This window comes from Aegilops tauschii, chromosome 4, assembly GCF_002575655.3.
Source record: "Aegilops tauschii subsp. strangulata cultivar AL8/78 chromosome 4, Aet v6.0, whole genome shotgun sequence".
Classification (NCBI taxonomy): domain Eukaryota; kingdom Viridiplantae; phylum Streptophyta; class Magnoliopsida; order Poales; family Poaceae; genus Aegilops; species Aegilops tauschii.
In genome coordinates, this window is record NC_053038.3 from 462,251,971 (window position 1) to 462,279,387 (window position 27,417).

The 27,417-nt window shown below is 46.2% G+C and overlaps 1 protein-coding gene, 1 long non-coding RNA gene and 1 pseudogene across 2 annotated transcripts; 1 reads left to right on the forward strand and 2 right to left on the reverse strand.

Annotated features, from left to right (window-relative positions):
• The first annotated feature begins 229 nt into the window (after positions 1-229).
• Positions 230-6,437, forward strand: LOC120962583 (uncharacterized). The gene is made up of 3 exons (XR_006662079.1): positions 230-1,572; positions 6,007-6,085; positions 6,238-6,437. It is a non-coding gene; the product is annotated as an uncharacterized lncRNA (long non-coding RNA).
• An 899-nt stretch (positions 6,438-7,336) lies between these two features.
• On the reverse strand, positions 7,337-10,206 carry LOC109746856 (uncharacterized; annotated as a pseudogene).
• Positions 10,207-10,718: 512 nt separating this feature from the next.
• On the reverse strand, positions 10,719-15,219 carry LOC109746837 (uncharacterized). Its single transcript, XM_020305945.4, has 3 exons — positions 13,933-15,219; positions 12,861-12,925; positions 10,719-11,153 (listed from the first exon to the last, which is right to left on the reverse strand). The coding sequence occupies exons 1-3, from the start codon at positions 15,092-15,094 to the stop codon at positions 11,148-11,150; spliced, it is 1,233 nt and encodes a 410-aa protein (XP_020161534.2). The 5' UTR covers positions 15,095-15,219; the 3' UTR covers positions 10,719-11,147.
• Positions 15,220-27,417: the final 12,198 nt, after the last annotated feature.

Consider the following 27,417-nt stretch of genomic DNA (forward strand, 5'->3'; position numbering starts at 1 on the left):
GCGTTTGGTCGTCCAGCAAGAGGCAGTAGCGCAGCCCATTCCACCAAAAACCCTACAACCCCTAAAAAAAAACCAAAAACCCTACAGATAAGCGTGTGAGTCCACTCGCTCCCTGTTTCCCGACTGCGCGCAGCGGCGGCGCCCCGCTCGACTCCCCGGCCGGCGCACGGCTCTCCCACGCTGCCGCGCCGCACGGCTGCTTCCAGCCTCTGACGCCCCGCCGCTAATGCTGACAGAGCGATAGGGAGGCTCACCCCCAACCCCCCACCATGAATTCGCCGCCGCCGCAACGCAGCCGCCACACGCTGGTCGACGACGCCATCCGCGAGATTTTGCTCCGCATCCCGCCGGATGAGCCGGCGAGCCTCGTCCGCGCCTCCGCCGTCTGCACCACCTGGCTCGAAATCATCTCAGACCCCGCCTTCTTCCGCGACTACCGCGCTTTCCACGGGGCGCCCCCGGTGTTGGGCTACCTCCACAACAAATCCTACGAAAGCCATGGCGTCGCCCGATTCGACCCCACCGGAGCCTTCTGCCCGCTGGTTCGCGACCGCCGCAACTGGCACGCGGCCGACTCCCGCCATGGCCCCGCGTCCTCTTCTACACACCCAGAGAGAAGCACGCGGATTTCGTCGTCTGGGACCCCATCACGGACCGCCGGTGGGGGCTTCTCACCGACCCCAAGCTGTCGGAGATAATTGAGACTGCAGAGGACCAGCAGGAGGAGATAACCTGGATGGCCGCGGTGCTGTGCGCCCAGGATGGCTGCGACCACCTGGACTGCCACGACGGTCCCTTCATCGTGGCCTTCGCGGGCTCCAATGAGTTAGAGAGGACCACGTTCGCCTCCTTCTACTCATCCGAGGCTACCGAGTGGAGTGAAATGATCTCCATTGAGAACCCGAATGCCACCAGTGCCATGGAGGAGACAGGGCACACCGCGGTTGTGGGAAACAAAGTCTATTTCCCCCGCAAGTCGAGCAGAAGAATAGTGGTGTATGACGTGGGCGAGCAAGAACTTTCGGCGATCAATTTGCAGGACCAGCCATGCGGTAAACTCATGGGGGAGGAGGACGGTGCGCTGGTGTTTGCGAGCATGGGGGATTCTAAACTCTATGTTAGGTTAATGGAGGATGGTCCCAATGGAGTTGTGGCGAGGGGGCAACGCAGGGTTGTCGAGCTTCAAACATCGCTCCCTCCTAGTGCCCTCTCGAGCACATACTGGATGGTACACAAAACCTTCGTAAGTGGTGGACCCTCGCTGGTTGGTTTCGCGAGTGGTGCCGGTGTCATCTTCCTAAATACAGAAGCTGGCCTGTTCACAGTTGAGGTTTGTACTGGCCAAACAAAGAAGGTACACAGAAAGATGTTCGTGCAGACAGTCATACCCTATGTGAGCTTCTACAGTCGAGGTACTAGCTTCTTTGAACATGCACAACTTCAATATATTTGATTCAACTTCAACTTGTAGTAGTACTTTTTTCTTTTCAGAACATGTCAGGATCGTAATGCCACTGCAATCAAAACGTGGTCGTGGCGACCATTCATATGAATTGGACACCGTTTTGCATGGTAAGGGTTTAACGGGTTATTTTTATCAACTGCAACAATGGTCCATCTATATTGCTGCAGCGGTAGACAGCATTAACATTAGAACATTTTGCCTTGTACTCCCTCTGTTCCAAAATAATGGAAGTTCAAGGATTGTGCTAGGTTAAACTTTTTAAAGTTGGACCAATTCTATAGAAAATTTTGCTAAGGTCTACAATATCAAATATATATAATATGAAAATATATTTCATAATGGGTCTAATGAAGCAAGTTTAGTGTTGTTAATGTTGCTATATTTTTATTTAGACTTGGTCAAACTTAATGCAGTTTGACTTAGGACAAACCTAGAACTTAAGTTATTTTGAAATGGAGGGAGTATTAGATTGACTCTGGAAACTCAGCAATGATGCCCAAGCCTTCCACCCTTCCGTGCACACCCAATTCTTCCTGGGATTTGGTCCAACTAGAGGCTCTGTTCGGTTACTCCCTTCCATGGGTTAGATAACATGGCAGACACAGTTCTAAAGGGTCATATTAACAGCTGCTAGCAGCCTAGCATGTATCATCTGTATGAGAAATGTGCATTCCAGTCTGATCAGAAAATTTTGTTTCTTAAACACCATTCTTCAGTACAGAAGTACAATGGATCTTTAATTAAGATTTTAAAGCACACTAAAATAGCCTGAAAGGCACTGATGGCCAAGCCCTGGACATAAATAGTTCTCTTTAACCAAGACTGACTTGTTCAATTAAACTAGCAAGTAGTTAATTCGGGTTATGGATCATACATCATAGTGTATTTACTGCAGAATCAACAAGACTAGCTGACCAATGAGGAGTTTGTAAGGAGTTGTGTCATCACTGGAGCACATTAACACAAATAATGAAACAACTGCAAGATTCAGAAAAATCAAGTTGTTAGAATAGTATTGGGAGCAGTAGCCTAAAATACACAAGATAACATCTAAGAGGGTTACTAAATTAAATCAAGTAGAATAACACCACATAAGCTATGTGCAAGTAACAAATTTGGTTCTCAGTTTGAGCAGTGAATGCTTATGCAAGAGGCACTGCTGCTATGATAACCTACTAGAAAAGGTACCAAGTTCTTAAAATTGTTTCATGACTAGAAGAATGTTAAGCTTAACATGGCACATTATATCCATTTCAAAAGTGTCGTAAAATGCTCAATGTTAAGTTACAGCCTAAAAGTAAGTTACAGCCTGAAAGCATAGCGCTTGTTTTGAGTGTCATTGTGGTAAGCAGCAATTTTTTTGGTATTACAAAAGTTGCTATCTTGCTCTTATCAGATAAATCATAAATTTGACAACTACAACTTGTGATGGAAACAGGTTGGGATATACAAAACCAATGTGGAGTTCAATCTTTTTTTCTACAAAGTATTTCAGCTTACTGATAGAATATTTTAAATTTGGTAACAAAAATGCAGCAAATTTTGGAAACGGTTAGTATAGGAATGGAGTTCTGGTAAGTGCAACAGAAGTCAATCTTAAAGGCTTCAGTTACATAATAGACTATGAAGCCCAAAAGAGATGTATGCGTAACGACTAGTCTATTAGTCTTAATCTGATTGTCGACTAGCTTCTTCGTGTAGACTAGCTCGTTGAGTCGAGCGATGGAGCCACTAGTCATTGACTAGTCCAGACTAGTCTGGGTGTTTGAGTCGATCGACTCAATTTGGGAGGGATAAGTGAGCAGCGCTCAACCCGCGGGAGGGAAAAAATTGCAACCCTAGCTTTCCAGGCTCGCTCCACAACGAGCTGCCTCACCTGGGACTAGGCCGCCGCCACCGCCCATTGACCCGCCGCTGCCGCTGCCACCCAACCACCCCGCCAACGGTGCCCAGGAGCACTACGACGCTCTCCCTCCGCTGGTTCTGCTCCTCCTGTGGATCACCCCTCTGTTGTGTGCTCCTCCCCTTGTTGTTCTCCTATGCTGTTGTGATCCTCCTCTGTATCAACTCAATTTTTATTGTATATTGTTGTAGTATAATATATAGTAAATATTACATACTAGGTATTACCATATTAGTAGTCGAGTACTCTAAGTTGAGTACTACAGTACTATGTCGACTAGTCCAGCAATAGTCTAGACTAGTCATGACTAGTCTATGAGTCTCAACCTCGGCTCGACTCCTTGACTCATAATTCATGCTATATATGGAAAACAAGAATAAAGTACTCTAAATTATTCAATGCCGTATAATGAATGCTGATGAACATAAGCACATCTGTCATCAGGTCTGTGTCATGCTGATAACAGCAAATAGTTAGCAGTTGAATAATAATGCACATATACGCTCCATCTCCAAGAACAGTAATTCTTACTCCCGGGAACCTTTTCATAACCTTGTATTGGCAAATAAAATAAGCAAAGCATTAAAAATACAGCAAAATGACATGAAGCAAACATTTAATCAGTATAAGTGGATGTATTGAAGGTTAAAGAACAGACCATGATAACTACAGCATATCTGCTTGACAATTAGAAGTTCAACTAATTCCAGCATGCTTTGGCTGTTACTTTGTTCTTTTTGTTTTTAGCTCAAACATACTTCAAATCTTTAATTCTCCCTTGTGAAAATCATACACTCAGATACCAAATTTAGTATAAGACACTGAACTTCAATTATATCTTCCCAAGTGAAAACCTAAGATGGTGGGAACTAATTAAACTACAGATTATGTGGCCAATTGGAAGTAATCTGCCCCAAAATAGCTAGCAGATTATGTGCAACATTTTGTGTATTCAGAGTATGGTTGTACATGAGACCAACTGATTCATGCTACTGCTTGGTGCCTATATTCACAATCACACAGACTAAGGCCTCAAATTAAGCACTCCAGAAGGCGTCATCTTCTTGAGTACGATGGCAGGGTTTTTTTCTTCTAGAATACACATAAGCATGTGTATCATTGCATAAAGAAGAAGGGGCAAAGAAGCCGGGTACAACGCCTTTTGGACATTACTACGCTCATCTCAGGGATAGCAACCACACCCACCATGCCTACCATGATGCATGCTTCACCTAGTCAAACCTCATGCCAATGGCGATGAGGCAAGCCACAGAGCAACCAAGCCGCGTCACGACCAACGCTGAAAACCTCTGCAACATGACCAAGATCCATGACAAGCCAAACCAACGTTCCACGGCCCATTGCGCCAAGAGGAAGTTGACAAGTGGACGGCAGGGCCCGAACGGACCTAGAGAAGGCGTCTTCTAGAGAGCGGCGGCGATGGTGTACATTGCGCCTCAGGGACTCCTTGAGCAACCTGAACGATGCCTCCAAGGAGGGGACGACTCCATAAAGCCGTTAACGCCTGGTCCGGAGAGTCGAACCAAGGGTTTCCCCCGAGCACAAGGGGCGTCATGGTCAGAGCCAAAGACGTCGCCGTTGGCAGCCTCGGCCATCATGAAGCGGGGATTTCTTCCAACCCATGGCTGCAAAGCCCAACGTCCACTAGAGTTACTCAAGAAGGCCAACCACCACTACGGGAGGAGTCGCATCACGTAGCATTGCAACCACCATCACCAAGCCGACCAAATCTGGATCAGAGAAACCATGCCGGCTCGACCATGGACGCAACCAAATCGACGCCGGCGGCTCCTCCCAGCACCATGCCGACAAGAGCACCACAACATCTGAAGCCGTTACTACGAGGAGAGCCCAGACCCGCCATCGAACGTCGAACCGCTGGCACAAAGGCCGCCACGACCACACGGGGCTGCAGCGTCACCGCCCCCCTCGCGTGCCTCCTACAGCCATGACCATGAGGTCACATCGCCGCTGGATCTCCGAAGCTGCAATGGGAGAGAGAACGCCAAGCTGCAGGTCGCCCGACACCAGATCTGACCGCCGCGGCATTCCCATGGCCGTGGACAGCCACTGCCGCCTAGAAGCTCATGGGCCGCCGCACAGGTTCCCAAACTCCGCCCAAAACTCCACCGGTTGCACGGGAGACAGCCGGAGGACCCCGTCCCTATGGGAACGGGGCCCGCCGCCACCAAAGCCGGCGGCAGCGAGGACACCGAGTGGTTGTTCCTGTGGCTGGCTAGGGTTAGAACCCCCGAGCTGCCACGGGCGGGGCGGCGCGGAGGAAGTGGAAAGTTCTGAAGGAATACCGGGTTGTTTAAGTTTGAGATGAATTCAAGTCAAACCAAGGGTACCAGAGCAAAAATGGCTCTCCAAGTCACTCCTTGCATAACCTTCTACACTCGAGGCATCTAAATTCGAGGCAGCTAAACATTCTACACTCAAGGCATCTAAACATGTAGCGCATTGTATGATAGTTTTCTTGTGATTAGCAAATTTTGTACATACGTTCTTACTAACAGTTATGTTTAGGACATGAAGTATCAACGGCTTTATGTGCACCAAGAACAATGATGTTATGAAACTGGAATACCATAGTCTCATTTCTGATTGTATCTAGATCACGCTGGGGACAGGATACCACTGCAATGAGAGGGACCATCCATACATCACGAAGAACCTGCTGCCTTTTCACAATGGTAACATTATGATCGATGACATAGCCATTAATCTTATTAACCTGTACAACAATGATCCTTCTATACTGCAGTAGCTTGTCATGTTTGATGTCACTGTATCCTTGTTACTGCAGTGGACTAAAGCACTAACGCTAGACCATTATGCCATGTAGATGAATTCTGGAGCTGCATGAATGCTGTCCCAGTTTCTGTGGAGAAATGCTTGGAGCCTTTTGTGAGTATGATGTGAAGTATTGAACTTTGGACGTGGTTTCAGAGGAGCAGTCGGTTTTGTTGGATACAGAGAAATGGTAGCCTTGTATCAAAGTGTTCAGTTAGTCCAGCGTCACTATAATTACAAGATTGTTCTTCACTTTTGACAAACTGTTTGCGTTGTGCTCTGTGTGAGACTTGTTAATTTGTGTTGTGACAACTGCATGCTCTCCTGGCAACACATAAATATGAATGAATATGTAGAGTTCAAAATAATTTATGCTCTCTAGTGCATACTTAGTGAACAAAACCATGTCTGCAGAATTTTGGAAAGCAAAGTCTATTAATTTTGCCTCTACATTCTAGCATGTAAATCCCTGTCCACCTAAATTGCATAGAGAACCTTTTTCCATATTTCTTTTTCTTTTTCGGAAAGGAGGATTAACCCCCAGGCTTTGCATTGAATCAATGCATACGATTATATAGTACCGTATTATTTATTATTCAACAATGCCAAGCAAAGGCAAGCATCAATGGCGAACAAACCCAGTGGTATCCAAAGGTATATGAATGAATATGTAGGCTTGGACATAATTCATGTGTTAGATCACAGTTGCAGAATTTTGGAAAGCCGAGTCTGTTAATTTTGCATCTACAATCTAAACTACAAATACCTGTCTCATTCAGATCTAATACATAGGCAAGGCTTGAATGTTCAATCATCTATAGAGTTCACAGTATACTCATTCCACTTGCATTGTACAAAGAACCTTTTTTCAAATGAAAACTGTTTTGTAGGAAATTACAAATCCAGTGATATTCAAATCTGTTGAGATCCAGGGGAAAACAGGCAACCCAGCTGCCAACTATATTACAACCAAAACCGAGTATGCCTTTCTTTGTTTCTCTAGCCATGGGTTAAATTTGAATCCTGAACTTTATAGCATGGCATATACATGGTCTACCTAGCTAGCAGTGATTTTGTCAACAGAAAACACAAAGAAATTATAAATTCTTGTGTAAGTGCACCACTAGAATAGGGAAATTAGAACACCACCATGGAGAATGAAATACAGATGGCCGGCATGCCTTGTTTGTTAATGATTAATTCATGATATGGCCATAGGAACATACGGGCCACAGTACCAAATTCAAGAGAGAAAATAAACCGTTCCTCGACTGTTCCTTTATCAACATGACTCTTTGTCCAACACAATACACACATCCAGAAACCAACTTAGTTTTGGCCCAAGCACAGAATAGAGCAAAAGCGCATGAAACCTAACCAAACTGTCCAACACAACCAGCAAGAGAAGACACCGAAGTTCATTTCAAAAAGCTTCTGGGCAGCAAAAGTAGACAGATCCCATCGCCCTGATGCAATTTGGTTATATCGTTGTACCACCACCAACTGCGGGTGAAGCTTCATCAGAGGCCAGCAACGGCCCCCATTCTGCACAAGAGACAAGGCTTCATAAGATGATATCATGAGTAGAGAGGAGCCTACTTATGTCTACTTTCCCTCTAGTTTGTATCAACACCAAAAGAAGCATGACAATAAAAATCTCATGGCCAGGGTCCTGCTCATGGCTATCTGCAATCAGCCAGGCCCGTGGCATGACTCAACGCAGAAGTATGAATGAATATATAGACTTCAACGTAATTTGTTTGTTAGATCATGGCTGGACAATTTCGTAAAGCCAAGTCTGTTAATTTTGCCTCTACGTTCTAGCCTGCAAATCCCTGTCTCATTCATATCTACTAACACATAGGCACGGCTTAAATGTTCAATCATCTATAGAATTCGTGGTAATACTCATTCCATCATTGTATACAAAACTTTCTTCCAGTGAAAACTGTTTGTAGGAAATTACAAATGCAATGACATCCAAAACTGTTGACACCCAGGGGGAAACAGACAATCCAGCTGCCAACTATTGCTGTCAAAACCGAGTATGTCTTTCTTTGTTTCTCTAGCTATGGGTTAAATTTGAATCCTGAATTTTACAGCATGACATATACATGGTCTATCTATATTGCGATTTGTCACAAGAGAACACACAGAAAATACTGGATATGTTCTCGTAATTGCGCGCCACTAGAATAGGAAAAGAATGAACTAGAGATGGCCAACATGCCTTGCCCGTTGATGATTAATTCATGATGTAGCCGTAGGAACATAATGGCTATCAAACAGAAAACCAAGCAAAGCGAGCAGACCTGCATACAGTAATTATCTACTTATGCAGAAAAATGAGAACAAGAAAAGCAACATACTCGCGACGTATTCAACAATCTAAGCTAGAAGCACAAGCACACTGAAATACGTAGTAGTCAATGGTGTGCTTAGTGTTCATAACTTCAAGTGCATGTCTGAAAAACAGTAGAAGTGGTTTCTCTGTATACCTCCAGTGTAGAAACTCATGTAGGGAATGACCTTTTCCATGCTTTGCCTTCCGTGCACCTTCTTGCTTCGGCGTGAACTGAGCTCAATTGTGTACAACCCAGCCTTTGTACTCAGGAAGATGACACCAACACCTTCAGCAAAACCAACCGGCGTTACGCCGGAGTTGTCCAAGAGGACAGTAGTGGGGAGCAATGATTTGAGCTCGATGACCCTGTGTCGCGTCCATCTCGCAGCTCCGCTGGGACCAGCCTCCAATGACCACAGTAAGAGTCTAGGCTTCACCACGGACGCAAAGAGCGGCATGCCGTCCTCCGCCCCCATGAGAGTAATGGCCTGGACCACAAATGGCGGATCGATCACAGATAGTTCTCGCTTGCCCATGTTGTACACGATGAGACTGTCACTCTCCATACAGGGGACATAGACCTTATCTCCCACTACAGCACTGTGCGCCGTGTAGTGGATGTAATGCTCGTGCTCAACGGAGGTCACGTCAGTCCACTCACGAGTCTCTGATGAGTAGACGGTGGCGTGGGCAGCCCTCCCTGTATAGTCGCAGCCGACGAAGGCCATGCGGAAAGGACCGCCATGGCAGTCGAGGTGGCCACATCGGTCCTTGGCGCAGAGCAGTGTGGCGTTGCAGCGTAGGCACGCGTGCAAGTCGTCGTCGTCGTCGGGCCACCACATGAAGTAGTGGCACTTGGGGTCGGCGTGAATTTCCCAGTGCTCGCCGGTGAGGAGGTCGTAGACAACGAAGTCCTCGTGCCTCTTAGGGGTGTCGAAGAGGGCGAGGCCGTGGCGGGAGTCGAGGACTCGCCACTTGCGGCGGTCCCGGCATGGCGGTGGAGACGAAGTGGGAGGAGTACCAACGCCTCTCGCCGCGAACATCGATGTGGGTTGTCATGTGGTGCTTGTTGTAGAGGAAGCCCAGCACGGGCGCCGCGCCGTGGAACTTGCGGTAGTCGTGGGCGAATTCGGGATGGGACATGATGCCGCGCCAGCTCCAGCAGCAGGCGGCGGCGCGGACGAGGCTCGCGGGGTCGTCCCCGCGTACGCGCAGGAAGATCTCGCGCATCAGGTCGTCGATCAGCGCCCCCGGCAAGCTGGGGCGGCGCTGCGGCGGAGGCGGCCTGGTCGCCATGGGGATTTGGGGGTTGGCGGAGGAGGGATTTGGATTTGGGGGCGCATTCGGCGGTGGAAGCTGCCGCGGCGTGGAGTTTTCCCCCCTTTTCCCCTTCTTCTTCTGTTGGGAGAGATGATGGACTCGTGTGGGCTGTGGCTGATCGCGTACGGGAATGGGCTGGGCTGGGCTGCTGGGTTGTTGCGTCTTTCAAATGGGATCCAGGAAATGGTATCTGCTCAAACAAACAAAAAACTGGAAATGATAAATTGATTAAAAAAGCTATAAATGGTAAATCCACTAAGAAATGGTAAATTCTCGATAAACTAGAAATCGACATACATTGACCATTCAAAGGTTAGGCATATATGTTTGTCAAGTCAGCACACCATGACATGTACGTATGAGCTAATCTCTTTTTACAAAAAAATGAAAACGAGCTAAGAATGCTTTTGCCTTTGCACTTAGCTTAGATAGCAGCATGTGATTTCCAAATACGCATGAATTTGAGTTCTTCCCATTTTCATATGTCACTAGACGTTGTATGTAGCTCTGCTAGTTGTCTGATCGTTGGGGTTGCTAATATGAAAACAAGACCAGATTGTCTTACCAAGGTGAAGATCACAACGATGTTGCCAGAGAATGCCACAAAACAGCAGCACAAAGCATGCTAGCAACGCGTTCATAATCTGTTCTTACCTCGATCTGAACAAAATCTGAAAGTTCAGGCCACCACCACAGGGCAATCAAAGAACAAGTTAGAAATAGACAAAAAGGCATGTTGATCGACTAATGATGTCTGGCTCTTAGCCACATTGGCCCTAGTGAGAAGTCTACTGTAAGTTTATGACTCAAGAAAAGAGGCCACAGAAACATCGTGACCCTGGTGGAAATTCTGGTTTGGCACAAGCAGGTATGTAAAACTGAGACCCACCTGAAATTTCTTACTGCATGCATAGAGAGATTGTACACCGTAAATCCCAGAATAGTGCATTTTCAAGGCAATAATATCATCTCTATCAGCCAGAGATAGGGAAGAAGAAATTTGCAACAATTCATGCCACAAAACCGTCAGCGGATCACCAAAATTTCTCCTCATAGTCAGTTTGCGTTCCACCCAACTCGGACGAAAGGACTCAAGTTTTTCGCACAAGCAGAAATGGAACAAAAGCGCATCCACCCTAACCAAACTGTTCAACACAACCAACAGCAAATGAGGCTCAAGTTCACTTCAAATTCTTCCTGGGCAGCAAACAGTAAACCCAGGTCCTGACGCCATTTAGTTATATCCTTCTAGCACCAACAACTGCGCGTGAAGCTTCATCAGAGGCCGGGCAACCACCCTATTGCTGCATCATAAGCGACAAAAGATTCATCAGATTATATGATAAGTAGGAGAGGAGCACACTTTGCCCCACAGAATCATTTCATTTTTACTTGTCCAAATCAACCAAGCAATAGCAGGAAGAATCCACATCACAACACGATTCGATCTGGATCTGTTTGACGTTATTTTATGAGAAAAGTATACTTTTCGTCCCTCAACTCTTGGCATAGTCTAGATTTGCTCCCTCAACTACGAAACCGGACAACTTGCACCCTGAACTACTAAAACCGGACAAGGTTCGTCCCTGAACACGATTTTGACCGGTTTTGGTGCTGACTTTTGCCGGTTTTGACCGTGTTTTGACTCAAATTCGCGTACTTTCTTCAAATCAGTTTATTTTATTTAGGTCTGCATACCATTTTCAAGTTCAAGTGTTTTTTTTTCAAATCCGCGTACTTTCTATAAAAGTTCATGAATTTGAAAAAGTACACGGATTTGAAAGCAGTACACGAACATGAAAAAAGTACGCGGATTTGAGAAAAATATGCGAACTAGAAAAAAGTATGCGAATTTGGAAAATTATGTGAACTTGAAAAAGTACGTGGATTTGAAAATAGTGCGGATTTCAAAAAGGTATGTGAATTTGAAATTTTTACGCAAACGTGAAAAAGTACCGAGATTTGGAAAAAGTACATGAATTTCAAAAGATTCACATATTTGAAAGATATACATGTATTTAAGTCAGCATCGGTCAAAACCGGGGTGAGCCAGCACCAAAACCACTCAAAACCGAGACCAGGGATAAATTTTGTCTGGTTTTAGTAGTTGGGGGTGCAAGTTGTCCGGTTTCGAAGATGAGGGACCAAATCTAGACTCCGTCAAAAGTTGAGGGACGAAAAGTATACTTTTCTCTTATTTTATTTGTATGAAAGAGAGTTTCCTCTCTGATTTCTATTAACAGAAACTAAGGTTCAGCTACAAGCATCCAAAATAAACTGAAGATGGACCTGTTGGAGGTACACAATAATGAAATCGTCTCTTTCATTTGGGCAGACTCACAGGAAAGTGCCTAGTGCAGACCTGGGATTAGGTATCCTATCCAAAATACCACAAGGAGGTTTGGGTGCCCGAGGCTCACAGCAAAGCTCTGGTCACTGAATTGCTTTGCAAACTGCTTCTGGCAATCTTAGGGCCGGATCGGCAAATCTTTCAACTCATAAGACCTAATCAGTGCAATATATATACTAGAGCAGCCAACGATGCATAAATCACCAACTATACACTCACCATGGAATTCTTTGGTCAGCTCCCTAGTTAATCTGCCTAACCCCAATACCACACAAATACTGTATCTTTTTCTCTGATCTGTATCAACACAAATTCATGGTTGCCTACAATCACCCAGGTCAGCAGAACTCCTCAACACCTGAATAGTATAACAGCACAAAGGATTCGTTCCCACATCTCTAAAAATCAACCAGAAACTGGAAAAACTAGCAGATATGCATACAGATATATATCTAGTTATGCAGAAAAAACAGAACGAAAGAAAAACTGTACATACTCATCGACATTCAGCAATCCCATACCACATCGGGAACTCTCCAACTAAAATTATCCAACAATCTAAGCTACAAAAGCATCAAGCACTATAATAGTAGCCAATGATGTTATTAGTGTTCATGACTAAATGTACATGTTTGAAAAACAGTACAAGGCTAGTATGTACCTCTAGTACAGAAGCTCCTGTACGCCGGCTAACTGCGCGTGCGAGGTCGGCCAGCCCCCCTATTGCTGCATCATAAGAGACAAAGATTCATCAGACTATATGATAAGTAGGAGAGGAGCACACTTTGCCCCTTAGAATCATTTCATTCCTACTTGTCCAAATCAACCAACCAATAGCAGGAAGCATCCACATCACAACACGATTCGATCTGGATCTGTTTGAGGTTCTTTTATTTTATTTGTAATATGAAAGAGAGTTTTCTCTCCGATTTCTATTGACAGAAACTAAGGTTCAGCTACAAGCATCCAAAATAAAACTGAAGATGGACCTGTTGGACGTACACAATAAATAAATCGCCTATTTCATTTGGGCAGACTCATAGGAAAGTGCCTAGTGCAGACCTGGGATTACGTTATCCTATCAAAAACACCACAGGGAGCTTTGGATGCCCGAAGTCACTTGGCTCACAGCAAAGCTCCGATCACTTAAGTGCTTTGCAAACTGCTTTTGGCAATCTTAGGGCCTGATCGGCAAATCTTTCAACTCATAAGGCCTAATCAGTGCAACATATATACTGGAGCAGCCAACGAACAATGCATAAATCACCAACTATACACTCACCATGGAATTCTTTGGTCAGCTCCCTAGTTAATCTGCCTAACACCAATACCACACAACTACTGTATCTTTTTCTCTGGCCTGTATCAACACAAATTCATGGTTGCCTACAATCAGCCAGGTTTGCAGCACGCCTCAACGCCTGAATAGTATAACAGCACGAAGGATGGATTCCTACATCTCTACAAATCACCAAGAAACTGGAAAAAACGAGCAGCCCTGCATACAGATATCTATCTAGTCATGTACAAAAAACAGAAAGAAAGAAAAACTGTACATACTCATCGACATTCAGGAATCATATAGCGCATCGGGAACCCCCGAACTAAAATTATCCAACAATCTAAGCTACAAGCAAAACCATCAACCACTATAATAGTAGCCAATGATGTGATCAGTATTCATGACTAAATGTACATGTTGGAAAAAACAGTACAAGGCTAGTAATATGTACCTCTAGTGCAGAAGCTCCTGTAGGGTATGACCTTATCGAAGAACCCTTTGTGAACCTTGTTGCCTTTGCCTGAATTGAGCTCAATTGCGTACAGCCCCGCCCTTGTACTCAGGAAGATGACACCAACACCTTCAGCAAAGCCAACCAGCGTATTTGCCCTGTCTGTGAGGAAACGAGCAGGGAGCGATGGTTTGAGCTCGATGGCCCAGCGCCGCGCCCACCCCGCAGCTCCGCCGGGACCAGCCTCCATAGTCCATAGGCAGAGTTTAGCCTTCAGCACGGATGCAAACAGCAGACTGCCGTCGTCCACCCCCATGAGGTCAATGCTCTCGTCGATCCCCTCCTGGTCCTCGAATGGCAGGGTGATCAGAGATAGTTTTTGCTCATGCGTGTTGTACTCCACGACTTTGTCACTCTCTACACATTGGACATAGACCTTATTTCCCACAACAGCACTGTTCCCCCTGCCATTGACGAAATCCAGGTTGTGAACAGAGATGGTGTCCCTCCACTCACGAGTCTCTGATGAGTAGACGGTGGCGTGGGATCTCAAGTTTCTATAGTCGGTGCCCACCAAGGCGACGCGGAAAGGGCCGCCATCGCCATGGCAGTCGAGCTGGTCACATTGGGCCTTGGCGCAGAGCACCGTGGCACTACAGCGTATGCGCTTGTCCATGTGATCGCCGTGCGGCCACCACATGACGTTGTAGCACTCGGGGTCGCCGAATTTCCACCGCTGGCTGGTGACGAGGTCGCAGACAACGAAGCCCTTGTTCCTCTTGCTCTTGGGGGCGTGGAGGAGGGCGAGGCCATGGCGGGAGTCGAGGACGTCCCAGCGCGAGAGGTCCTCGTACGCCGGCGGGCGGAAGCGGAAGGCCGCGGTGGAGACGAAGTGTGAGGAGGCGAAGCGATCCTCCGGTTCGCTGGTGGTGTTGTGGAGGAAGCCCAGCACGGGCGCCGCACTGCGGGCCTTGCGGTAGTCGCGGGCGAAGTTGGGGGCGGACAGCATGCTGCGCCAGCTCCTGCAGCCGGCGGCGCCGCGGACGAGGGTCACGGGGTCGTCCACGGGTACGCGCAGGAAGATCTCGCGCACGAGGTCGTCGATCAGCGTCAGCGGCGAGCGGGGGCGGCGGCGTCGCGGCGCACGCGACCCGGTCGCCATGGGGATGGGGATGGAGATGGGGATTGGGGTTTTGGTGGAGGGATTTGGTTTTGGGGGTGCATTCGGCGGTGGATGCCGCCGCCGCGTGCAGTTTCCCCCCTTTTCTTCTTCTTCGTTTGGGTCTTTGGGAGAGAGAGAGGACGGTGCCTTCCCTTGATGGACTCGTGTGGCTGATCGGAATGGGCTGGGCTGCTGGGCTGTTGCATCTTGCGAATGGGGTCCAAGAAATGGTTTTCTACTAAAAAACAAAACTGATTCTAAATAAAATAAAAAACCAAAACTATAAGTGGTAAAAAATGAAGATAATTCTTGGATCTTACTAAAATTTATTCCACTCAAGAAGAATACTAAATTCCTGTGGAACATACTGATGTGTGCGAATGTAAATGCAAGAAGTTGGTGACTTAGAAATAATTGCCTAGTTAATACCCGAAGTCGTCAAATCATTATTTGTTTTTTGGTCACTCTTGCCCTTCAAGATTTTTTTTTGTTTCTTTTGCACTTAAGCGGATCCTAGAACTTCACGGGGATAGTTCTCGGCCTAAATTAAGGAAAAATAGTTGTTTTTTAGTTCGAAGCAAATAACAAAACTATCACGAGATGGCGTGCGAGTCAAGCGGGGTCACGAGCAGCGACAGGGACGTGCGATGGCGAGTCTCCTTCGCCGCCTATCTCATGGCACGCACGCTGACCTTCCACGACGGCGTTCTCGTCCTACGTCGGGAGACCCTCCGCCTGGCCCTCATGGATTCGCTGGGGATACTCGGTCGTTCGTTGCCGTAGCGGCCTCTTCTTCCATGGCGGCGGAAGGTGGACGCAGCTACCGCGGGGAGTGGCACGACGGGGCCGGCGCAGATCGTGCGGGTCGGAGATGGGCCGGAACCCCGGCCCCGGCCGTGGCAGCGGCCCTGGCCGTGGAGGGGAGCAGAACAAGTTCTCGTGGAAGCGCGGCGTGGATAGCGACCGCACCAACTCTGAGTCATCCAACGCCGATTCGGCGTCAGGAGGCACGTCCAGATGGGATGAGGCGGCGAAGCAGAAGCAGCATGAGATCCAGGAGGGAGGAGTCTGGGTGTAGAAGAACCAGGCGTCCTCGGACTCGGGAGGTGCCAGTGCGGGGCAGCATGCTCCTACACCACAGCAGAGACCTCAGGGAAAGCAGAAACAGGTGCCTCCTTCCAAAAACCTTGATCCATGCCCTATTTGCAAGTCCCCTGAACATCCTCCTGCACGTTGTCCTCAATCCTTCTGCGAGCGATGCAATAAGATAGGACATCTTGTTGGGTTACGTAGCAATAATTAAAAAATTTCTACGCATCACCAAGATCAATCTATGGAGTTTACTAGCAACGAGAGGGGAGGAGTGCATCTACATACCCTTGTAGATCGCGAGCGGAAGCGTTCAAGAGAACGGGGTTGATGGAGTCGTACTCGTCGTGATCCAAATCACCGATGATCCAAGCGCCGAACGGACGGCACCTCCGCGTTCAACACACGTACAAAGCGGTGACGTCTCCCATGCCTTGATCCAGCAAGGAGGAGGGAGAGGTTGAGGAAGAAGGTTCCAACAGCAGCACGACGGCGTGGTGGTGGTGGAGTGACAGTTCTCCGGCAGGGATTCGCGAAGCACACGCGGAGGAGGAGAGGTGTTGGGGAGGGGAGGGGCTGCGCCTTGGGAAAGGTGTGGCTGCCCTCCCACCCCTCCACTATATATAGGGCCAAGGGAGAGGGGGTCGGCCCCCTCAGATCCCATCTGGTGGGAGGGGCGGCGGCCAGGGGGAGGTGGCTTGCCCCCCAAGCAAGGGGGGGCGCCCCCTTTTAGGGTTCCCCCAAACCCTAGGCGCATGGGCCCTAGGGGGGTTTGGCGCCCAGCCCACTTAGGGCTGGTTCCCTTCCACCTGTAGCCCATAAGGCCCTCCGGGGCAGGTGGACCCTCCCGGTGGACCCCCGGAACCCCTTCGGTGGTCCCGGCACAATACCGGCATACCCCCGAACACTTCCGGTGACCGTATGATGATTTCCCATATATAAATCTTTACCTCAGGACCATTCCGGAACTCCTCGTGACGTCCGAGATCTCATCCGGGACTCCGAACAACATTTGGTAATCACATACAAACCTTTCTTATAACCCTAGCGTCATCGAACCCTAAGTGTGTAGACCCTACGGGTTCGGGAATCATGCAGACATGACCGAGACACCTCTCTAGCCAATAACCAACAGCGGGATCTGGATACCCATGTTGGCTCCCACATGTTCCACGATGATCTCATCGGATGAACCACGATGTCGAGGATTCAAGCAATCCCGTATACAATTCCCTTTGTCAATCGGTACTTTACTTGCCCGAGATTCGATCGTCGGTATCCCAATACCTCGTTCAATCTCGTTACCGACAAGTCACTTTACTCGTTCCGTAATGCATGATCCCGTGACTAACTACTTAGTCACATTGAGCTCATTATGATGATGCAATACCGAGTGGGCCCAGAGATACCTCTCCGTCATACGGAGTGACAAATCCCAGTCTCGATTTGTGCCAACCCAACAGACACTTTTGGAGATACCTGTAGTGCACCTTTATAGTCACCCAGTTACGTTGTGACGTTTGGTACACCCAAAGCATTCCTACGGTATCCAGGAGTTGCACAATCTCATGGTCTAAGGAAATGATACTTGACATTAGAAAAGCTCTTAGCAAACGAACTACACGATCTTGTGCTATGCTTAGGTTTGGGTCTTGTCCATCACATCATTCTCCTAATGATGTGATCCCGTTATCAATGACATCCAATATCCATGGTCAGGAAACCATAACCATCTATTGATCAACGAGCTAGTCAACTAGAGGCTTACTAGGAACATGTTGTGGTCTATGTATTCACACATGTATTATGGTTTCCAGTTAATACAATTATAGCATGAACAATAGACAACTATCATGAACAAGGAAATACAATAATAACCATTTTATTATTGCCTCTAGGGCATATTTCCAATAGTCTCCCACTTGCACTAGAGTCAATAATCTAGTTCACATCACTATGTGATTGTAATGAATCCAACACCCATGGGGTTTGTTCATATCTCGCTTGTGAGAGTGGTTTTTAGTCAACGGGTCTGAACCTTCCAGATCCGTGTGTGCTTTACAAATCTCTATGTCATCTTGTAGATGCAGCTACCACGCGCTACTTGGAGCTATTCCAAATAACTGCTCTACTATACGAATCCGGTTTACTACTCAGAGTCATCCGGATTAGTGTCAAAGTTTGCATCAACGTAACCCTTTACGACGGACTCTTTTACCACCTCCATAATCGAGAAAATTTCTTAGTCCACTAGATACTTAGGATAAGTTCGACCGCTGTCATGTGATCCATTCCCGGATCACTATTGTACCCCTTGACTAACTCATGGCAAGGCACACTTCAGGTGCGGTACACAACATAGCATACTGTAGAGCCTACGTCTAAAGCATAGGGGACGACCTTCGTCCTTTCTCTCTCTTCTGCCGTGGTCAGGTCTTGAGTCTTACTCAATACTCACACCTTGTAACACAGCCAAGAACTCCTTCTTTGCTGATCTATTTTGAACTCCTTCAAAATCTTGTCACAGTATGTATTCATTTGAAAGTACTATTAAGCGTTTTTGATCTATCCTTATAGATCTTGATGCTCAATGTTCAAGTAGCTTAATCCAGGTTTTCCATTGAAAAACACTTTTCAAATAACCCTGGATGCTTTCCAGAAATTCTACATCATTTCTGATCAACAATATGTTAACAACATATACTCATCAAAAATTCTATAGTGCTCCCACTCACTTCTTTGGAAATACAAGTTTCTCTTAAACTTTGTATAAACCCAAAATCTTTGATCATCTCATCAAAGCATACATTCCAACTCCGAGATGCTCACTCCAGTCCTTAGAAGGATTGCTGGAGCTTTGCATACTTGTTAGCATCTTTCAGGATTGACAAAACCTTCTGGTTGTATCACATACAACCTTTCCTCAAGAAAATCGTCGAGGAAACAATGGTTTTTGACATCCTATCTGCAAGATTTCATAAATAATGCAGTAACTGCTAATATAATTCCAACAGACTCTTAGCATCGCTACGAGTGAAAAAATCTCATCGTAGTCAACTCCTTGAACTTGTCGGAAAACATCTCAACGACAAGTCGAGCTTTCTTAATGGTGACACTTACCATCATTGTCCGTCTTCCTTTTAAAATCCATCTGCACCCAACAGCCTTACGACCATCAAGTAGTTCTTCCAAAGTCTATACTTTGTTTTTATACATGGATCCTCTCTCGGATTTTATGGCCTCGAGCCATTCGTCGGAATCTGGTCCCACCATCGCTTCTCCATAGCTCGTAGGTTCATTGTTGTCTAGCAACATGACTTCCAAGACAGGATTACGTACCACTCTGAAGTAGTACGCATCCTTGTCGATCTACGAGGTTTGGTAGTGACTTGATCCGAAGTTTCATGATCACTATCATAAGCTTCCACTTCAGTTGGTGTAGGTGCCACAGGAACAACTTCCTGTGCCCTGCTGCACACTAGTTGAAGTGACGGTTCAATAACCTCATCAAGTCTCCACCATCCTCCCACTCAATTCTTTCGAGAGAAACTTTTCCTCGAGAAAGGACCCGTTTCTAGAAACAATCACTTTTGCTTCCGGATCTGAAATAGGAGGTATACCCAACTGTTTTGGGTATTCTATGAAGATGCATTTATCCGCTTTGGGTTCGAGCTTATCAGCCTGAAACTTTTTCACATAAGCGTCGCAGCCCCAAACTTTCAAGAAATGACAGCTTAGGTTTCTCTAAACCATAGTTCATACGGTGTCGTATCAACGGAATTGCCTGGTGCCCTATTTAAAGTGAATGCGGTTGTCTCTAATGCCTAACCCATAAACGATAGTGGTAATTCGATAAGAGACATCATGCTATGCACCATATCCAATAGGGTGCAGTTATGATGTTCGGACACACCATCACACTATGGTGTTCCAGGCGGTATTAGTTGTGAAACAATTTCCACAATGTCTTAATTGTGTGCCAAACTCGTAACTCAGATATTCATCTCTATGATCATATCACAGACATTTTGTCCTCTTGTCACGACGATCCTCAACTTCACTCTGAAATTACTTGAACCTTTCAATAACTCAGACTTGTGTTTCATCAAGTAAATATTCTTAGCATCTACTCAAATCATCTGTGAAGTAAGAACATAACGATATCCACTGCGTGCCTCAGCACTCATTGGACTGCACACATCAAATGTATTACTTCCAACAAGTTGCTCTCTTGATTCATCTTACTGAAAATGAGGCCTTTCAGTCATCTTACCCATGCGGTATGATTTGCATGTCTCAAGTGATTCAAAATCAAGCGAGTCCAAATGATCCATCTGTATGGACTTTCTTCATGCATATATACTAATAGACATGGTTCGCATGTCTCAATCTTTTCAAAAACGAGTGATTCCAAAGATCCATCAACATGGAGCTTCTTCATGCGTTTTATACCAATATGACTCAAGTGGCAGTGCCACAAGTATGTGGTGCTATCTTATATCTTTTGGCATGAACATGTGTATCACTACGATCGAGATTCAATAAGCCATTCATTTTAGGTGCAAGACCATTGAAGGTGTTACTCAAATAAACAGAGTAACCATTATTCTCCTTAAATGAATTACCGTATTGCGATAAACATAATCCAATCATGTCTATGCTCAACGCAAACACCAAATAACAATTATTTAGGTTTAACACCAATCTCGATGGTAGAGGGAGCGTGCGATGTTTGATCACATCAACCTTGGAAACACTTCCAACACATATCGTCATCTCACCTTTAGCTAGTCTCCGTTTATTCCGTAGCCTTTTATTTCGAGTTACCAACACTTGGCAACCGAACCGATATCTAATACCCTGGTGCTACTAGGAGTACTAGTAAAGTACACATTAGTATAATGTATATCCAATATACTTCTGTCGACCTTGCCTGCCTTCTCATCTACCAAGTATCTAGGGTAGTTCTGCTTCAGTGACCGTTCCCCTCATTACAGAAGCACTTAGTCTCGGGTTTGGGTAGAACCTTGGGTTTCTTCACTAGAGCAGCAACTGATTTGCCGTTTCATGAAGTATCCCTTCTTTCCCTTGCCCTTCTTGAAACTAGTGGTTCTACTAACCATCAACAATTGATGCTCCTACTTGATTTCTACTTTCACGGTGTCAAGCATCGCGAGTTGCTCAAGGATCATCATGTCTATCCCTGATATGTTATAGTTCATCACGAAGCTCTAATAGCTTGGTGGCAGTGACTATGGAGAACCATCACTATCTCATCTGGAAGATTAACTCCCACTCGATTCAAGCGATTGTAGTACTCAGACAACCTGAGCACCAATGATTGAGCTTTTCTCCCTTAGTTTGCAGGCTTAAGAAACTTGTCGGAGGTCTCATACCTCTTGACGTGGGCACTAGTCTAAAATCCCAATATCAGTCTTTGGAACATCTCATATGTTCTACGACGTTTCAAAAATGTCTTTGGCGCCTCAATTCTAAACCGTTAGCATTACGCACTGAACTATCACGTAGTCATCAAAACGTGTATGTCAGATGTTCGCAACATCTACAGACGACGCTTGAGGTTCACACACCGAGCGGTGCATTAAGGACATAAGCCTTCTGTGCAGCAATGAGGAGAATCCCTAGTATACGGACCCAGTCCACATAATTGCTACTGTCAACTTTCAAATAAATTTTCTCTAGGAACATATCTTAAACAGTAGAACTAAAGCGTAAGCTATGACATAATTTGCAAAGACCTTTTGACTATGTTCATGACAATTAAGTTCATCTAATTATTTAATGAACTCCCACTTAGATAGACATCCCTCTAGTCATCTAAGTGATACATGATCCGAATCGACTAGACCGTGTCCGATCATCACGTGAGACGGACTAGTCATCAACGGTGAACATCTCCATGTTGATCGTATCTACTATACGACTCATGTTCGACCTTTCGGTCTCTTGTGTTCCGAGGCCATGTCTGTACATGCTAGGCTCGTCAAGTCAACCTAAGTGTTTCGCATGTGTAAATCTGGCTTACACCCGTTGTATGCGAACGTTAAATCTATCACACCCGATCATCACGTGGTGCTTCGAAACAACGAACCTTTGCAACGGTGCACAGTTAGGGGGAACACATCTCTTGAAATTTTAGTGAGGGATCATCTTATTGATGCTACCGTCGTTCTAAGCAAATAAGATGTAAACATGAAAACATCACATGCAAATCATAAAGTGACATGATATGGCCAGTATCATCTTCCGCCTTTTGATCTCCATCTTCGAGGCGCGGCATGATCACCTTCGTCACCGGCATGACACCATGATCTCCATCATCATGATCTCCATCATTGTGTCTTCATGAAGTTGTCTTGCCAACTATTACTTCTACTACTATGGCTAACGGTTAGCAATAAAGTAAAGTAATTACATGGCGTTTTTCATTAACACGCAGGTCATACAATAAATTAAGACAACTCCTATGGCTCCTGCCGGTTGTCATACTCATCGACATGCAAGTCGTGATTCCTATTACAAGAACATGATCAATCTCATACATCACATATATATAATTCATTACATCCTTTTGGCCATATCACATCACATAGCATACCCTGCAAAAACAAGTTAGACGTCCTCTAATTGTTGTTGCATGTTTTACGTGGCTGCTATGGGTTTCTAGCAAGAACGTTTCTTACCTACGCAAAAGCCACAACAGTGATATGCCAATTGCTATTTACCCTTCATAAGGACCCTCTTCATCGAATCCGATCCGACTAAAGTGGGAGAGACAGACACCCGCTAGCCACCTTATGCATCAAGTGCATGTCAGTCGGTGGAACCTGTCTCACGTAAGAGTACGTGTAAGGTCGGTCCGGGCCGCTTCATCCCACGATGCCGCCGAATCAAGATAAGACTAGTAACGGCAAGAAAATTGAACAAATCATCGCCCACAACTACTTTGTGTTCTACTCGTGCATAGAATCTACGCATAGACCTAGCTCATGATGCCACTGTTGGGTTACGTAGCAATAATTCAAAATTTTCTATGCATCACCAAGATCAATCTATGGAGTTTACTAGCAACGAGAGGGGAGGAGTGCATCTACATACCCTTGTAGATCGCGAACGGAAGCGTTCAAGAGAACGGGGTTGATGGAGTCGTACTCGTCGTGATCCCAATCACTGATGATCCAAGCGCCGAACGGACGTCACCTCCGCGTTCAACACACGTACAGAGCGGTGACGTCTCCCACGCCTTGATCCAGCAAGGAGGAGGGAGAGGTTGAGGAAGAAGGTTCCAACAGCAGCACGACAGCGTGGTGGTGGTGGAGTGACAGTTCTCCGGTAGGGCTTCGCCAAGCACACGCGGAGGAGGAGAGGCATTGGGGAGGGGAGGGGCTGCGCCTTGGGAAAGGTGTGGCTGCCCTCCCACCCCTCCACTATATATAGGGGCAAGGGAGAGGGGGGCCGGCCCCCTCAGATCCCATCTGGTGGGAGGGGCGGCGGCCAGGGGGAGGTGGCTTGCCCCCCAAGCAAGGGGGGCGCCCGCTTTTAGGGTTCCCCCAAACCCTAGGCGCATGGGCCCTAGGGGGGTTTGGCGCCCAGCCCACTTAGGTCTGGTTCCCTTCCACCTACAGCCCATAAGGCCCTCCGGGGCAGGTGGACCCTCCCGGTGGACCCCCGGAACCCCTTCGGTGGTCTCGGCACAATACCGGCATACCCCCGAACACTTCCGGTGACCGTATGATGACTTCCCGTATATAAATCTTTACCTCCGGACCATTCCGGAACTCCTCGTGACGTCCGGGATCGCATCCGGGACTCCGAACAACATTCGGTAATCACATACAAACCTTCCTTATAACCCTAGCGTCATTGAACCTTAAGTGTGTAGACCCTATGGGTTCGGGAATCATGCAGACATGACCGAGACACCTCTCTAGCCAATAACCAACAGCGGGATCTAGATACCCATGTTGGCTCCCACATGTTCCATGACGATTTCATCGGATGAACCACGATGTCGAGGATTCAAGCAATCCCGTATACAATTCCCTTTGTCAATCGGTACTTTACTTGCCCGAGATTCGATCGTCGGTATCCCAATACCTCGTTCAATCTCATTACCGACAAGTCACTTTACTCGTTCCGTAATGCATGATACCGTGACTAACTACTTAGTCACATTGAGCTCATTATGATGATGCAATACCGAGTGGGCCCAGAGATACCTCTCCATCATACGGAGTGACAAATCCCAGTCTCGATTCGTGCCAACCCAACAGACACTTTCGGAGATACCTGTAGTGCACCTTTATAGTCACCCAGTTACGTTGTGACGTTTGGTACACCCAAAGCATTCCTACGGTATCCGGGAGTTGCACAATCTCATGGTCTAAGGAAATGATACTTGACATTAGAAAAGCTCTTAGCAAACGAACTACACGATCTTGTGCTATGCTTAGGTTTGGGTCTTGTCCATCACATCATTCCCCTAATGATGTGATCCCGTTATCAATGACATCCAATGTCCATGGTCAGGAAACCATAACCATCTATTGATCAACGAGCTAGTCAACTAGAGGCTTACTAGGGACATGTTGTGGTCTATGTATTCACACATGTATTATGGTTTCCAGTTAATACAATTATAGCATGAACAATAGACAACTATCATGAACAAGGAAATACAATAACAACCATTTTATTATTGCCTCTAGGGCATATTTCCAACACATCTAGCTTCTGTTTGTGTTGAATTTCTTCCTTGGGAATGTATTGATCCTATGTGCGCCTTCCAATCTATAGGGCAGGGGTTTTGCTATATCCATGATTCTTGCACTGCTAGTCGGATGAAAGAGAGGTCCAACAGTATTGTGGTGACTATTGTTGAGGGGTAAACTTCCACACGGAAGATGGAGCTTGACCTTAGTGACTACTTGGCCACATGTTGGCGCTGCTCTGCTCATGCGATTGGCCCCGGGACGTTTGTTGTGAGATTTCCTAACCCTAGAGCAGTAGCCCAAATCTGCTATGTGGGGAGAGTCACCCTTAAAACAAAGTGGAGCAGTGATTCATGCCACTTAGTGGTCTTCTGCTATTGGATCGAAGGGGGTTATGGAAGTTGCTTGGGTCAGAGTGAGTAATGTACCTTTAGATAAGAGGAGTGAGAGAAATCTGGCTTATGTCACATCTCTGGTGGGTGTTCCCTTGGAAATTGATGCTGCTATGTTGCATAGAGCTAGATCTGTTCGTGTTAGATTGGACTGTAGAAATGTGGATGAAATACCTGTTATTGCTGAAGCTGTCCTTGGGGGTCACTTTTATGACTTCTTCTATGAGGTGGAACAGCTCCTGGTGAGGGATCCAGATAGAGAGAAAAAACTCTGTTAAGATCTCACAGAACCCTGATATGAATCCTACAAAAAGTGTGACTAAACAGGCGACCCCCGGAGCTAAGTTGGGCGGCTCCTCTTCTGGGCTTGGGAGAGAATTACCTCCCATTCCCCATGGAGGGAAGCAGGACCTCATTTAGGAGTCGCAGGAGAGTTTTGAATCTGATGACTCGCTGCATACCACTCTGTTAATTGAGTCCATGGCTCAAGAACAGAGATCTGATGATGATAAAGTGATGGAGGCTACGCAAAATGAGAAATCTGTTATGGGTGGCAATAGTGAATACAAGGTTGAGTCGCCAGATGAAAATGTGACTGTTGAGGTGATCCCTACCCCTCCTTTGGTCACTGAAGAAAATCTGTGCTTTAGCCTTCGTAATGTGCAGAGCAAAATGGAAAGAGTGGACGACAGGCTGTGGCTGCAATGAAGAAAAGGGACATGGAAGGTACATCCGAGAATCCCAACTCCTTTGATGCTCTAAATTATCATGAGTTAATTCTTAGGGCTGTTAAAATGGGGGTCAATATTCCGGATGTTGATTTTGCTAGTATTGATGTGCTTAGAGAGCTTGAAAAATGTCGCAATAAAGAATCACTAGAGGAACCTAAAAACCATAATGTGGTGATGGAGGAAACTATGGTCATAACCAATGCCAAAGGGGACCAAACCCCTATGATTATGAAATGTCGCAATAAAGAATCACTAGAGGAACCTAAAAACCATAATGTGGTGATGGAGGAAACTATGGTCACAACCAATGCCAAAGGGGACCAAACCCCTATGAGTCTGAAATGAGGTGAGGAAAATGACGTAGAGGAAGATAACTTTACAGTTGTTAAATCTAGGAAGAAGAGAGAGAAAAAAGTAAATGTGGTTATCTCCAAACCTGTCACCAGAAGCCAAAAAAACAATGTCCCCTTGAAAGAAAGTAAAGGTAACCATACTCTACCTCCTAGTATGGTTACCAGGAGAGGGAAAAATAAAGTATTAAAATGAATGGCCTTTTCTGGAACTGTAGGGGAGCAGGTAAGAAGGGGATGACTACCTGCTTCTCAGATCTTATTAAAGATCATTCCCTTGATTTTATAGGTCTTCAAGAGACCATGAAAAAGAAATTCCCCTTAAAGTTCCTTAGGAAGATAGATCCATTCAATAATTTTGAATGGATTTGGGTTCCTTCTACGGGTAGGTCAGGGGGCATCCTTTCTGGAGTGAAGAAAGAAACCCTTGAGATCATATCCTGGGAGGCTGGTAGGTTCCTGTTGCAAGCCAATGTTTATGATGTTGTGACGCCCCTGATTTGACCGTACACTAATCATGCACGCAAACGTGTACGATCAAGATCAGGGACTCACGGGAAGATATCACAACACAACTCTAAAACATAAATAAGTCATACAAGCATCATAATACAAGCCAGGGGCCTCGAGGGCTCGAATACAAGTGCTCGATCATAGACGAGTCAACGGAAGCAACAATATCTGAGTACAGACATAAGTTAAACAAGTTTGCCTTAAGAAGGCTAGCACAAAAGTAGCAATGATCGAAAAGGCAAGGCCTCCTGCCTGGGACCTCCTAACTACTCCTCGAAGCCGAACTCCATGTAGAATCATCCTCGGGATCTCTAGCTCCTGGACTCCAGCATCTGGTTGCGACAACCAGGTATAGAAAGGGGAAAAGAGGAAGAAAAGCAACCGTGAGTACTCATCCAAAGTACTCGCAAGCAAGGAGCTACACTACATATGCATGGGTATATGTGTAAAGGGTCATATCGGTGGACTGAACTGCAGAATGCCCGAATAAGAGGGGGATAGCTAATCCTGTCGAAG

Excerpts from the sequence above, each read along its gene's own strand:
- LOC109746837 (XM_020305945.4), bottom strand. The coding sequence starts at position 15,094 with ATGGCGACCGGGTCGCGTGCGCCGCGACGCCGCCGCCCCCGCTCGCCG. Across the intron at positions 12,926-13,932 it reads CAGGAGCTTCTGCACTAGAG|CAATAGGGGGGCTGGCCGAC; the intron begins GTACATATTACT and ends CTTATGATGCAG.